The sequence below is a fragment of the Ictalurus punctatus genome, chromosome 28 (genome assembly GCF_001660625.3).
Source record: "Ictalurus punctatus breed USDA103 chromosome 28, Coco_2.0, whole genome shotgun sequence".
NCBI classification, from domain to species: Eukaryota; Metazoa; Chordata; class Actinopteri; order Siluriformes; family Ictaluridae; genus Ictalurus; species Ictalurus punctatus.
Genome location: NC_030443.2, coordinates 17,250,417 through 17,265,915, shown reverse-complemented (window position 1 = coordinate 17,265,915; position 15,499 = coordinate 17,250,417). Strand labels below are relative to the sequence as shown.

At 39.8% G+C, this 15,499-nt stretch overlaps 1 protein-coding gene across 1 annotated transcript in view; it reads left to right on the top strand.

Annotated features, from left to right (window-relative positions):
- The first annotated feature begins 3,703 nt into the window (after nt 1-3,703).
- The window catches only part of dnm1a (dynamin 1a), a 63,264-nt gene continuing 51,468 nt past the window's right edge, over nt 3,704-15,499 (top strand). Inside the window, exons 1-2 of the mRNA XM_017460369.3 lie at nt 3,704-4,068; nt 15,117-15,190. Coding sequence (XP_017315858.1) covers nt 3,908-4,068; nt 15,117-15,190 — 235 coding nt within the window. The 5' untranslated portion in view covers nt 3,704-3,907. The remainder of the gene's footprint in view (nt 4,069-15,116; nt 15,191-15,499) is intronic.

Here is a 15,499-nt window from a genome sequence, read left to right as displayed (position 1 = left end):
ACACAAGAAAAATGTCTGGCCTACATCAGTAGCAACATGTAAACTAAAGATTTTGCCTATATATAAAGCTATATTTTTTCAACATATATGTTAGGATTTCACTCAGATATTAACACTCAAATTATCATACTGGCAAAAACAATTATCAAAGTATCATGATTGAACATGTAGAGAAAGAATATGGCATGTGTTCAGTCTTAGTTTATTCTTAATTTCTGTTGCAATGCTTTTATACAGTACAACCACAGTTGTACTCTCAGCTATAACACGTTTATAACACATCTACAACTCTCATACAAATAATGTACACATTAAAACAGTCAATATTTTTTTTTATTTAAAATTGTGTTTATTACAGTTTTTCTGTTTATTACAGTTTATTACAAGTTCAAAAGTCACAATGCTGGGATTGTTTAATACTTTAGTCACAAATCTGACACAAAATCGGCACACAACTCACAGACATTGTGGTAGGAAGAATACGAATGTGCCAGGAGGGGGAGCCCTTTTTACCTCTCAGTGGGGTAATCCGTTGCCATGGAAGCACACAAGGGCAATGAGCGTGCGAGTGACGTAATACTGAACCAGTCCTGAGTACATAAATTTAGTAGTAAACAATAATAATAATAATAATAATAATAATAATAATAATAATAATAATAGCTGAAGAAGAAGAAAATAAATAAGAAAGCAATAACATGTTTGATTTTTTTAAATTACAATGTTTATGTTGTCGCCTTAATTTTATGTGACTGTCCCCATGCAATGCATATTTATGTATTTTATCTATTATATTAAATTTTTTAATGTCTTTACCAGATGTAATGTACTAGACATGAAAATATATTCCATAAATATATTCCAGCTAAAGTAGCATGATAATTCAGACAAATATATACTATGCTAATCAACTATATTATTTATTTTTTTTTATTACAAAATACATGTAAGAATCATACATTCCAATGATATAAATACTTCTGTTTATTATATTATATGTTTATTATATACACTTGTGTTTAGTATATACTGTATTATATAACTTATAATTATTATATTTGGGATAATAACAGAATACTTGAAAATCATATATATTTATTTATTTATTTGTTTGTATATAAATAATTTTATTTGTATATGTGACAAATAAAAGCTTCTTCTTCTTCTTCTTCTTCTTCTTAAGATGTACAGTGGTGCTTGAAAGTTTGTGAACCCCTATTTTAAAAAATATATTTTCCTATATATATCTGCATTTTTATACATCTGTCTGACTTTGGGTTGGTGGAGTCCAAGCTCTTTTGCTTTGTGACCTTTTCCAGTATGATGAGCATCTCATCAACAACTCTTTTTCTGAGGTCCCCAGGAATCACCTTTGTTCATGCCGTGATACACTTCCACAAACGTGTTGTGAAGATCGCACTCAGTCACACCTGATCACAGGTGTCTTACCATTGCCTGAAATCACCTGACTCTAGTTTCACCTTAAAATTAACTGATAATCCTAGAGGTTCACGTAATTGGATAATTTTCCTCAATAAATAAATGACCAAGTATACTATTTTTTTCTCATTTGTTTAATTGGGTTCTCTTTGTCTGCTTTTAGGACTTGTGTGAAAATCTGATGATGTTTTAGATCACATTTATTCAGAAATATATAAAATTCTAAAGGGTCCACAAACTTTCAAGCACCACTGTGCTTATCCATCTGGACGGTAAAAGCGCTAACACAAAATGTAGGCATTAAAAGAGCGCCCACTAGCGGCAACTACGGAGCAAAACAATATGAGATGTGACGAAGCAGAGTTGGGGCGCCAGAGTGGATTAAACTCCTTATTAGGAAGAATTTGAATAAACTGAACTGATGCAAAAACAATTGCTACACAGTTGTTCTGGTCTAGATGAGACGTTAGAAAAGTATTTCGAGAATATTTATTGCTTTTTTTTTTTTTTTTTAGTAAAATTAGTGCAGAAAATTCTTGAGTAATTGTACTTCATTACTGCACTTAAGTATTATTTTGCAGTATTTATACTTGAGTATTTCTTTAAAATTTAATACTTGAACTCTTAGTTAAAAAAGACTTACTTTCTACTCTCTTCATTCTTCAAAGTACTCAATATTAATCTTGAAGGTCTTTTCTTCTGTCATCCAGCCAGTGACTGCACACTATCTATCTAATTTCCACAGGACTACATTGTTGATCTTGAGGATGAGCATTCCTAGCATTACCTCAGGAAAATGTTCCATTATGTTGGAGTAAGCGAATGCAAGAGCGGCATTATTATTCACACACTCGCTGCGTATATTACACACATCCGGAAGTTTTAAAAGCAACACCCATTAGATACAACCCCGTGTGTCAGGTTTCCAAGACAAACTGTAAAACGTTGAAGGATTTTATGCAAAAGCGGCATTAAGTGCACCGATAAGCGATGAGCGCTGTCTCTATTAAAACTTTATGCTGTCGTCGTGATTGTTGTCATGAGTCGCATCTCAAATCGAAACTCTGACCTTGCTTTCATTGTTTGTTTGTTTTTTTTACTAATCTTGAAAATCCAGAAGCCTGCTACACAAAAAGACTTTTCAGTAGGTAGGCTACATGAGAGTTTTTTAATATTCGAACAGTAACTATAACGGGAAAAAACTGATAATATTAGTACTCAGCAATGGGACAGAATAGTACAAAAGCGATTTGCGATACAACGCTAGTTTGTTTAGAGCAGTGGGTCTCAAACTGGACCCCTCAGGGGGGCTGCCAGATGGTGCCAGGGGGACCGCATAGAAATTCTAGAAAATAATTTTTTTTTTTTAATGAATTTGACCTGTATGTAAGTTGGGATTGTAAACCGTTGAACTATGAAGTACATAAAAATGAGAATAAATTATACACAGCAGACTAAGACACACACCGATCAAAGACATCCGCTGATATACTAGTTAGCCACATGCTGATAAAACCTAAGACTATTTAAAATGGATAAGATTTTAGATAGAGGACGTAGTCTCTTAGCTGTGAAAGTTCATACAGAAGAGCCTAACAGGGATGCACCCTACACAAGGGGGGCATCGTGCTGAAAAAATCCGAGAACCACTGGATTAGACGTAGTAGACCAACGGGGAAATTTGTATTGCTTACACTAACTACACTGAGGCATCGTGTCAGGATAGTCAAAAGACTAAAATAACTCAAAAAAATGACTTCATTCATTTAAACAGGGCGTGTCTGTGAATGTGACTCCCAGTAACATTTCACAAATTTTACCACACAACATCCAGACATTATGTATTACGTTATCCTACACAGGGTCACAGGGAAGCCTGGAGCCTATCCTGGGGAACTCGGGGCACAAGACGGGAGACACCCTGGACGGGGTGCTAACACATCGCAGCGCACAACCGCACACACATTCATACACTACGGACAATTTGGAAATGCCAATCAGCCTACGTGCATGTCTTTAGAATGGGGGAGGAAACTGGAGTACCCGGATGGAACCCTTGACGCACGGGGAGAACATACGGACTCCGCGCACACAGGGCGGAGGTAAAGTAAACGAATGAAACCAAAGAGGAGATTGTGAGTTCGCCTGAGAAACCCTGATCTCTGATTTTACTTCAGTCCACCTCTGGTGTCTTTTATAGGCTTAGCTAGGAGGGCCTGGAAGGCGCAATTTTGCTGGCAATCTGGCAACCCTGGCTGGCAGTAGAGCAGAGATCTCGTCGCCTGGCAGATTGCGGAGGAAGGAGGAAGGCTGCTGAGGATGAGTCTGCATCACATCACATCACATAACATAACATAAGAGGAATATCATAGCTATAGATCTAGACACCGTGTTTAGTCTTAGGGCTAGCTCTAGTTTGATTATTTGCACGGATAAGGAGTGATCCACAGTCCCCCAAGCAGGCAGGATGGGGAACCGGGGAATGGAGGATCTGATCCCGCTGGTGAATCGGATGCAAGACGCGTTCACAGCCATCGGACAGAATGCGAACTTGGACCTGCCTCAGATCGCAGTGGTGGGCGGCCAGAGCGCCGGGAAGAGCTCCGTGCTGGAGAACTTCGTTGGGAAGTAAGTGATTTGTTTTGTTTTGTTTTGTTTTGTTTTTCCAGATGGGGATGTCAGTGATGTCAGTGATGTCATCCTGGTGCATCTTTGCCCTCAACCAAAGTCATGCATTACTCTGAACAACATCATAATGATGTCATGATGAAGAAGAATACAAGCTAACAAAACAGACAGGTTCATCTGCACATATTCATCATGTCATCATGGAACAACAATGAAATAATAATAATAATAATAATAATAATAATAATAATAATAGTAATAATACCTGGATATGCCCTTAGTCCACCAAGGTCACAACTGTCCATCAGTAAGACTGTATTAATTGAATGAAAGATGAAAGTTGAACTTGTTTCCTATTTCATTGAAATCCCCTTCTTCTTCTTCTTCTTCTTCTTCTTCTCTCTCTCTCTCTCTCTCTCTCTCTCTCTCTCTCTCTCTCTCTCTCTCTCTCTCACCATACACACTGCTGCAGTGGCACTTCCGTGTCCTCTTGAATCAATCCATAGCGTCTACCGCATAAACACGCTCCAGCACGGCAAAACAAACGACATCTTCTCACGTGAAAGTATCTCGAATAATGTCAAAGGTATCTAATATGCTCTATGAACCAAATCCACGTCTATTAAAACCTATATCTAGGCGTGAAATCGTCTTGTTCTGTTGGATCATTTCACTCATTTGAAGCATTTTGTTTCTTAATTTATCTGGCAATGCGATAAGAAAATGTAACACGTGATTAGTAAAAAAAAAAAAAAAAAAGTCTACAAAAAGAAGTTTAACAACGATATATTTGGTTTATCGTGAGCTTATACCGGGGAATACCGGATAAATATGAGTATATTCAAGATATTTGTGCTCGCTAAGATGTAATCTTTGGCTGTTTATTAAAAATGACATATCAGCAAGTGAAAAATATCTCGAATAGTTTGATATGTCTTATTATAAGATCGTCTTATTATTCCGTCTGTTTTAGATGCTTTTGGACATTTCAAGGTTTGCATTTAGAAAAAATTGTGTTTGCAAAATTCGCAACCAATCGAATACGACTATACTATTGAAATTTGTTTATAAGAAAAAGTATATAGGCTTTCATTAGATAAAACAGACTATATTCCTGATATCTTCACGTCCTAAGCCGTCACCGTGGATGCGAACAGTCAGCTGTCACCTCGTGTACTGTGCCGTGGTCTTCGCCTAAGCGGCGTCGGCGAAAACAGTGAGGAATAATCGCATGAAAGTATCAATACCCAACTCACACACACTCCCAGATGATAGCTTGGACACGGTTTGGTCATTTGAACACAGGTGAAGATAATTACCGAGCTGTGTTGCTTCATGCTATCTGGCACACGCTCTGAGAGGAAGAAGAGAGCATGCTGCGTCATGACATTGGAGCTCGGATGAGTGAGTGAACTGTGGGCTATTTTTTAATATCGAGCCCATTTATACCCAGTATTAGGGCCGTAGGTGTATGGCGTACAGCAGGCCGAGCAGCGAGGAAGCTTTACTCTAGGAGTGATTTACGGGTCATCATGTGGGTCCGAATCGGTTCTAATGTCAACACAAACTCAAATTTACCCAAAATGAATTGCTGATGTCTGAAATCTCAGGCTAGTCTAAGCAGTGTGTGTGTGTGCATGGCGACCAGGGTGTAATCCCGACCTCACGCACTGGATCCACTGTAATCTTGACCATAATCAAGCGTTTACGGTAGATTATAGCACAGGACCGCATGTTTTTGTGTGTCTATGTAACTTCAAAATAGAGAAAACAGGATGCTGGTGAGGAAACTATAAGTGATAAGAGGAACTAACTCGTCTCATAGACTTTCCACAACACTAAATGTAACGATAAACGGATAAAAGGTATGAATAAGTAAAAACGTGTAATCATTGGCAAACCGCTGTGGTACAGTGTAAGAGGAATGAAAGAAGTGCTTTTATAGGAAAATAATCGACTGTCGTGTCGACCCTGTCGTGGATTATTTCCCTATAACAGCACTTCCCTAGTGTTTTATTCCATGCAATGTCACGCAAATGACTTTTATCTAAATTTAACACGTGACTGCGTGTACAAAATTCGGATCTTTGTTAGATTTGTCTACATCGCTGTACATTTCTTCATGCACTCGTTTGCATGTGTGTGTGTGTGTGTGTGTGCGTTTTTTTTAGAGCAGTTTTCAGAATACCCCGTTCTGTCCACACCTTTCTAGACTAAAGTTTAAATAAAAATCTAATAATTTACTGAATTTCAACCCACGGTACCGAAGCATACACTGTGAAAATGAAGGCCACGACATACGTCAAGTACGTTCAGTAACGAGTTATCGCAACACATTTCTACAGCGCGCGGGTGTGTGTGAGAAAACATAGCATGGTAAACAACATCAGAAACGAAGTAATGATACATCCTCGCCTTTTTGAAATCTTCCTGAATGACAACATCGAATTGAATGAAGCGCGGAATTGAAACGTGTAAGCTGAACACGTTCACAATGGCAGGTTAATGTGAAAAGCGTTAAATAGAAATACGAACTTCATTTATTGTAGTAACATGGACGTTATATCGATACGTACGGGCTACATAAGCCCGTATTCACTTTTTAGAGTGAACTGATCCCCAGAGCGATTCCATCTTTGCCATGAAGTCTTGTGCTGCCATGATGGATTGTCTCCCAAATATCACGGTTGTTGATTTGTTGTATGAGATTGTTGAAAACATCTTTATGTGGGTCGTTTCAAGGCACTTTAAAGACAGATACATGCCACTTATACACACTAATCATAGCTGGCAAGACACAAAGATCAGATCTGAACATGAACGTGGACAGTAATGCTTGTCATGATAGATGTTAGACGCTGCGCACTTATTTAGGTGTAATAATAGCAGGAAACGTAGCTTCCAGGATTATTACCCAGGATCCCCTTAGGCATTGGAGAACATGTTGTCGGCTGATCGTTAGTCATCAGTAGTGCTGAAACGTGCTGTGCAGAGAGAGAGAGAGAGAGAGAGAGAGAGAGAGAGAGAGAGAGAGAGAGTCAGCCATCATAAGAAAAGCAGTGAGATGGGAACATAGTTGTAAAATACAGAAGTGAGGATGAGGATATCATAAACACAAAAAAGACGCAAGAATCAGAAACAGAAAACCAACAGAAGACAAGAATTGTAGTAAATGACACAATGCTTCGAAACAACACTAAAGCATATTGTAGGGTGCAAAAGTATGCACACCCCAGAACATAAAATCATGAAGACGAATACGTGTCATGGGCGAGACTTTAATGTACCAGGTTTCACAGAGGTTCCTCGAGTAAAAGTAATATCTGTTAATATTAGCGAAGAAGTCTAAATGACATCAGTTCAAACGTTCCCTTTCTGGATATGAACTGATTATTCTTTATAACTTGCTTCCAGTTTCTTTCATATCACCTTGGATCTCCAGCTGAAGTAAACCATAGGAGGATGCAAACGTTTGCTCTCAAATATAAAGACGTCAACTAATGAGGATAAACAACAGGGAAATGCAATCATGGGACAAACCAATGCAAGGATAGGAGTTAAACAGGAAGCTGTGACCATATATGGAAAGTAGAAGATGTTCAAGGATGTATTGATCGTCGTTATATAGTGGACATACACACTTCTTTAGTTGCTGTTCATCTGTTCATCGTTTTTGCTTTGCAAGGAAATAATCCCCTGTAATTTAAGGTTTGGAATTGAAATCGTGGTCAGTTTCCTGCTGAAAGATCTCTGGTCTAAATGGGATCTGGAGTAATGCAGGGTGATTACTGCATGAGGGTCTGCTTAGCCGAGCGATAACAAGTCCAACGTGCTTTATTACGGGTTACGAGTCACCGAGACGGGCAAATTTTTTATTGTAATTATGTCATAACCCTCATAAATTCTCCAAAATTTCTGTATCAGTCTGTGTGATAGTTATGAAATCTCCCGTACTGTGTGTTACAAGGGCAGCTGTCCAATCATTGCTTTGTTTGCTTCTTCTAAGAGCGAGCTTGTTATGCCCTGATTTGCACATAAGAATCTGGGTCGCGCTCTCATTGGCTGGTTTGTGGAAGGAGATGACACGCCCCATCGATCACATCTCTATGTCTCTCTCTCTCTCTCTCTCTCGCTCTCTCTCTCTCTCTCTGTCTTTCCTTCAAGAGACAGGAATAACATCTAAACATGGCAAAAATGTATGGGAGTTTGTAGCATCTTGAGACTCAGACAGATTCAGATGGATTCATACATTCTAACAACAAAATTCACAGTTCATTTTCAAGAGATGGCTGACTTGTGATTCTGGTTTCAGCACCAAGGACAGTTCCCAGGCAACCGCTAAAAACCACAATGCTCTACTTCTGGGTTGTTGATTTGGGTCACTTCACTACAAGGTTATCAAAGATTTAGGCCTAAAATGAGAACAGACAGAAAGCCACTATACAATCTTAAACCAGAAATCTGATGTACTACACTATATGGCCATTAATTTGTGGACACCAGACCAGGACTTTGACAATCACAAAGTTGGAAGCACACAATTGTATAGAATGTCTTTGTATGCTGTAGTGTTAAGAATTCTCTTCACTGGAACTAAGAGGCACGAACCCGTTCAGGCATGACAGTGTCTGTGCACAAGCTAAGGTCTACAAAGACATTGTTTGCTAAAGTTGTAGTGGAAGATCTTGAGTGGCCTGCGCAGAGCCCTCACCTCAACCCCACTGAACACCTTTGGGATGAACAGGAACGCCGACTGCACCCCAGGTCTCCTCGCCCAACCTCAGTAATGGCTGTGATGGCCGGGTGTCCACAAACCTTTGGTCGTATACACAATATCTGTCCTAGTCATGCACCAATCACGTTTCTTTTTCATTTAAGGTACAAAAACTGATCTCAGAGCCCTGAGCAAATCAGATCCAATACCAGTCTACCGACTCAACTAAGTCAGAATCGGATCAGCGTAATTCAAACATCTACTGTTCCTACAGACCTTATTAATTCTTCTTACATTTCATGTCACGGTTAGCGATTCCAAAGGAACAACTAAACGTTATTCACCAAATAATTCAAGAGAGATAGGAAAAGAATGAGAGATAAAGATAGAGATAAGACGAAGAACCTTTCCTGAGCCTCTGTCTCACTGCTGAACCGGATTATTTCTAATCTGCTGGTCAACGCTGCCCAACAACACTGAGTAGTCAGATTCAGACTCAGATGCTTTAATCTTTCTGTCTGCGTCTAAACTGGACCGAGGCTATCGTATTGTACCGTAATTCATACCACGGTGCTGTTGAGATCTCGATTCTGATTGGTCAGAAGATGTGGATTCATTTTCTATAACAGCATTTTCTAGAGCAAAATTAGTGGAGCGGCAGATCAGAGGTTTATATATTGATAACTGAAAGAGTCGAATAGTTGCAAGTCTGATAATAAAGAAATAAAAAATTTGTGGAAAATGTTGCGATATCGTGAAACGATTTGAAAGGAGTCTCCAGTGTCAGCACTTTTTGGAGCAGTCAGAGGGAAAGATGTAATGTTATGTTTCCCATCATGGGAAGACACTGGGTTTTGCGATTTCTCAGTAATCTCTTAAAGTGAAGGAACGACTGTTTGTAGCTGCTATAATGTAAGTGAGAACTTGATTTGCGGACGTTCCAAAACATTAAACGTAACTATTAACAGTATGAACAAGTATGACGTGATGTTATTTAATAAATGAGAAATCATCAATGGCAAATTGCTGTGGTATAAGAGGAATAAAACACCCCAGAGTGTGCTGTTATTATTAGCAAAACACAACTTCACGGTGGTAACGGTGCCTCTGCTTCACGTCGGGCCACGTCGCACAGCATTGACCCGGCGTGTGTGTGTTGAATCTGTGTGCCTTATCTGTCAACTACAGGATGTAGAAACGGTGGTGAGACAAAGCGAGCGATGTTTGTTGTTCCAACAAGAGGTGCACGGCCATTTTGTGCGGAGTGTTTGTGGAATATCAGCCACTACTTTATAACTGGTACGACGTGACCACTAACCACAACTGGGGGGAAAAAAACCCCTTAATAACACTTTACAATGGCATAAACCGGTCAGTATTTACTTTTCATATCTCCTGGTTCTCACTAGCCTACACTACATTTCATCCTAAAACACTCTTCCTCTCTCATTTCTCTATATATGCTGGGAAAATAACAAAATAATATTGATATCGCGGTAACTTTACATCACAATACACTTAAAAAAATACATCGCAGGTATCGTGATATGTGACACATATCATTTATCATTGAAGTATCACTGTATCATTTTGTTTTGGTTATATCACGCTCCTAATATGCGTAGCAATTCTTTCCCAGCTTTATCTCTCTCTCTCTGTTTATCGCTTTATTCCCTGCAGTGTAATGCTTGCTGGAGAGTGTGTGTGTGTGTGTGTGTGTGTGTGTGTTTGTCCTCTGCGCTTGCTGGATGGCTGCCACGTGACAGTGTGAAGACAGCACGGGAGAGAAAATGAGGCTTGGTGGAAAGAGAGAGAGAGAGAGAGAGAGAGAGAGAGAGAGAGAGAGAGAGAGAGAGAGAGAGCAGGATAGGGAATCAGAGTCAAAGAGAGAAGGATGGAGGGATGAAGGGAAGGAGGAGGAGAATGTGGCATGGTGAGATTAGGACGAGGAGGCGGGGCAGCAATCTGTCCGTCTCCATCACTGCTGATCTGAGCTGAGCGTACATTCTGCCTCGATGGGGGATGGGAAAGAGAGAGAGAAAGAGAGAGAGAGAGAGAGAAAGATACATTCATCCTTTAATTTCCATACTGCATTTATTTCGGGAAGCTATTGTGCTGTTGTTGATTTACCGGTTTGACCGAAGGGGGTTGGACGTCTCTAAAGGATCGGGATCGTATTGTGTTTGCGTGTTTATGCGACAGTTATGCCTTTGTCAGTCGCCATGCAACAATTCATCTATTCACCAATTCACCAGTTCATAGCAACCAGTCAAAACAATGCGGGTTACGGGTAGCCCCAAGCTCCCATTATTCTAAATATGTATGCATGCTTGTTTATGTAACACAGTTCTACATGTCCATATGACTCTCTGTTAGATAACACACACTATACCCTCCATGTTACAGGGAGAAAAAAAAAACCCTGGCAGCAGTTACTACTAATATGCTGTAGAAAGAAATGAAATAAACAGTAATTTATTATAACCATTTTAGTAATTTTGTATACATTCAACGTAATTGTTTTTAAAATCGACTTTATTTTGCAGTTCAGTTAACTATACGTGTGTGTTGTTTGATTCAAAGGATTGTAACAGTATTAAAAAAAAAAAAAAAAACTTTTCATTTTTTAATGAAAAAATTTCTGCAGGCAAAAACAATACACGTGGTAGCTGCTATTTTTGCTAACGGTTGAAGCTAAAACCAGAGCTGCAGTATGTACAGTATGTACTAATCGGTATGTGTGTGTAGTATGAATACAATCCCAGACATGCTATGTACATCCGCCATGTTGGCGTTGTCATGTGACCTTCAACGTCATCATAAACACAAAACTCTTAAAGGGACCACCGGATTAAAGGAACTGCACAATTTGCACAACTGCAAACTGCACTAGCGGCAAAATACGTCACGAAAGTTAGTTGGATTAGTAATGTAATGTGGGCGGGGTTAACAGGCTGAGGTAAATTCGTCGCCGTTTAGCTTAGCTTGGCTGGCTAATGCATGATGGAGATCACGAACAAGGTTTGTGAGAACTGTTTTCTTGTTTACACCTTCAACAAGTTAACAGTTTATTCAGGTATTGTTAAACAAGTCCTGTTTAACCAAGGTTTAATACTTAAAAAGTATTTTAAGTATTAAAATACTGTCTTCCACCATTTTTTCCTGAGCTCGTCCACACTGGTCCTGTTGCATTATGGGATTTTTGACTCGCGTAGTGTCCATCGGTTGCATACTGAATAAAGCAGTACGCCATTTGGGTATTTCTCGCCTACTGAGAATTCGGACCTCTCTGGCGTACTGCTTTTTTCGCCTACTGTATAGTAGAATAGTACGCCATTTCGGATGCAGCCCAGGACTTATTTATTTTAAAAATAAAAGCAACTCATTACTCAGGCAGGTATAAAGACATACAGTTAGGCTGAAAACTAGCATTAGCTTAAATGGTTGTTCAGCTAACTATGGTCGTAGTGATGTCTTATTTGTGAGCGACTCTTTGGACCGACTCTTTTAGATAACGCTTGGAGCTGACTCGCATATCTAAAGAAACTAGTGTGTGAGGGTGAAGGCTAACAGGTGCTTTCTCTGAAATATGTGAAGCTAGACAACCGCAAGGTGGCGTAACGCACTCGGAGGACAGTGCTATCCGCCCTCTTCCGCATACAAGAGCTCACAGACACTCACGATTGGCTAGCGTCACGGTGATTGACAGGGGACAGAGTGTATGCGCCTCCTGAGCTGAGAGCACGAACAATCTTGCTTTCTTGACTCCCAAAAGTCACAGATGGTTGTGGTATCATCGGGATTCGAAGTCGCAATCACCATCATCATTACTGACTTACTAATCAGGCAAGGGGTGCTTAAACCTAGCGTTAGGTTTTTAGCTGTACAGCCTAATAGTTAGCTAATAGTAGTGGTGTGTCATTGTGATGTGAACGAGTCGACTCTTTGACGTGACTCTTTTAGCTGAATTTCTGGAGTCGACTCGCATATCAGACGCTATAATAAGTTTCTTTGAACAATTTATGGGATACCGATAACTTTGGCCGAGCTTTGAGGGTGTTGAGAGAGTCGACTCTTCTTTGTAGCTAAATGACCTAAAAATATTAGAGGAGACTCCAAGAACATGTTAGCTAAATGATTTAGAAATGTAATACTAATGTAATGAATATGACAAAGATTACAGTTAATGGATATTTTTGTAACACCTGTAAAACATGCATGTTTTTTATTCTCTAGACAGTGATTGTGGCTGGTTTCTCTGTTCATTTATGATCACATACACCTCCTTATACATTAATGGAAGATTTCTCTCCTGTGACGTTGCAGTGGCACCAGTCTGAGCTCTTTTTTCAGTCTAGCCGTCAGTCACGAGCTGAGCAGTGTCGGTGTGATTGAGGCTGTGTGATCCGGCGCTGGCTATCACCCATATGGTCCCTCCATATGGCCTCATATCCGGAGGCGGGGTTGCCGTCACGGGAACCTGTAGTTGCTGCCATCTGGCTTGAGCACGGTGTCAGTCATGGAGAAGTCCAGCGTGCTCACACCAAGCTCACGCTCTGCCCGAAGGTCAGGGAGAGATTCAGTTGGCATCGCTGCAAGTGAATATCTGGAAACAGCTGGAGATTGAATTAGAGAGAATTTTGGGGTATTACTGCTACAGCTGGAGCGTTTGAGAGCAAATCGTTCAGCACGTTTCACTGGGAAGAAAATAAAACTATACGTTTTTTGTTATGGACTAATCCCCGGTGTTTCCCCACTGCTGGTCCTGAACTGGCACTGCACTGATATTTAAAAAAAAAAAAATCAATACTTGGTGATAATCTGATAACTCGAGTCAGGAAAATTAATAAAGACTTGCCAGACTTGTGAAACACTAGTCATTGTTTTGGACTTAAAGTGCCAATGTGGTACCATAGTAAGTACATACTGGACATTTGAAGATTAGAAAAAGCTCACGCTATATTTTAACAATCATCATCTGTCCAGATTCGGTGGACCTGTTCCCACTCTAGCTTCAGATTCCTGGTCTTGGCAGACAGGATTATAACCATTGTTGTAGCCTGTCGGCTTCAATTTTCCATGTTGTGTTGTGTGTTCTGAAATACTTTTCTGCTCAGCGTGGTTGTAAAGAGTGCTTATTTGAATTAGCCTTCAAGTCAGCTCAAATTAGTCCAACAAGGTGTTTCTGGAACTACTAGAACTACTGTTCTAATGTCTGAGAACTCTGGAGACTGTTGTGTGTGAAAACCCCAGGAGGTCAGCGCTTTTTTCCGAAATACTCAAACAACCATACCACGGTCAAATTCACTGAGCTCACTGAGATTTTTCCCTGTTCTGATGTTTGACGTGAGCATTAATTTAAGCGCGGGCCTTCTATCTGTATGATTTTACTCATCGTGGTGATTGGCTGATCAGATAATTGCACAGTTGCGCAGGTGTGTATTTGGTGGGACTCACAGAAAATGTTCTATTACGGCTCGTCTCACACCGAGAGCTGTCTTTATAGCCTTAATCGAACCGCCTCCGAGGCACTTCAACACCTCAACCTCCTGTTGTTCTCCTCTGACCAGGATACTGGTGAGGAAAATAAAATCTCAGTAGCCGTGTCCTGATTGTGTCGTGGGTCTGATTAACCTTAAACATCCATGACAGCTGAAATGGTACGACTTTGGATGCACCAGTTTGAGTGCCATTCCTTGCTTCAAGAACAAAGATGGTGGATAAAAATCGATCTATAAAGTGAACCATAAAGGACACAAAGTGGTGTTTTTTTCTGCCAAATTACACATAAGTTTGAGACTCAATGACTGTGTTTCACCCATGAGTGCACTTGAACATGGATTAAATACAACTTTATGTATTCTTCCAGTTGTGCAAAACTGTAAACCTTAAATATAGGATTAAATCAAAGCCGATTTTAATCCTGGGTTTAAGTTTTATAGTAAACTTTAATCCCGTTGCTACCTTATCTTAGAGATGCACATATACAAATGGTTTACATTTCTAAAATGGCAGCGTAGAAGAAAGAGACCGCTGACGAGGTTCGAATCCGTCGGGGTGGACGATCAGATATAGCATTTTTCAAATGAGACATTAAGATTTATTATTGAATTCAAATAAAATTCACACAAACAGATCCTGCAATAACTATACACTTTTGAGTTTAACCCTTGATCGTACAATTTGCCCGAATAATTTGAAATTAGAATGGAGAAGAGATGCTCAAAATATTATGCAGAATTTTTGTACACCATCAGAACAGCAGGCCTGTTTGGCTTAAAGTGTGGGTATTTTTGTTTTGTTACTCGCTGACCTTGTGTGTGTTGCGTCACAGGGACTTCCTTCCTCGCGGTTCAGGCATCGTCACACGCCGCCCCCTGGTCCTGCAGCTCATCAACTCCCCCACAGGTGAGCTTGCTGCCATGGCAACCGCACTCTCAGCAGTCTCTCGGCTGTCTGGGGAGATGACGCATCTAAGTTCTGATCTGCCCTCACTTCTTTATAGTAACACTCGATAAAGAGACAGACAGATAGTCCTGAAACTGTATACACAATTTAGCCTTTAATTTCAACTCGATCATCTTTTTTTTTTACTCATATATGAAGTTTTGCATCAGTGCTTGTGTGTAGGGACAAAATATTGACTTGCTTTAGGATTTAAATGGCAATAAATTATTTCCACAGCATTAATAGAATCTAATGTGCATGCTTTAAATT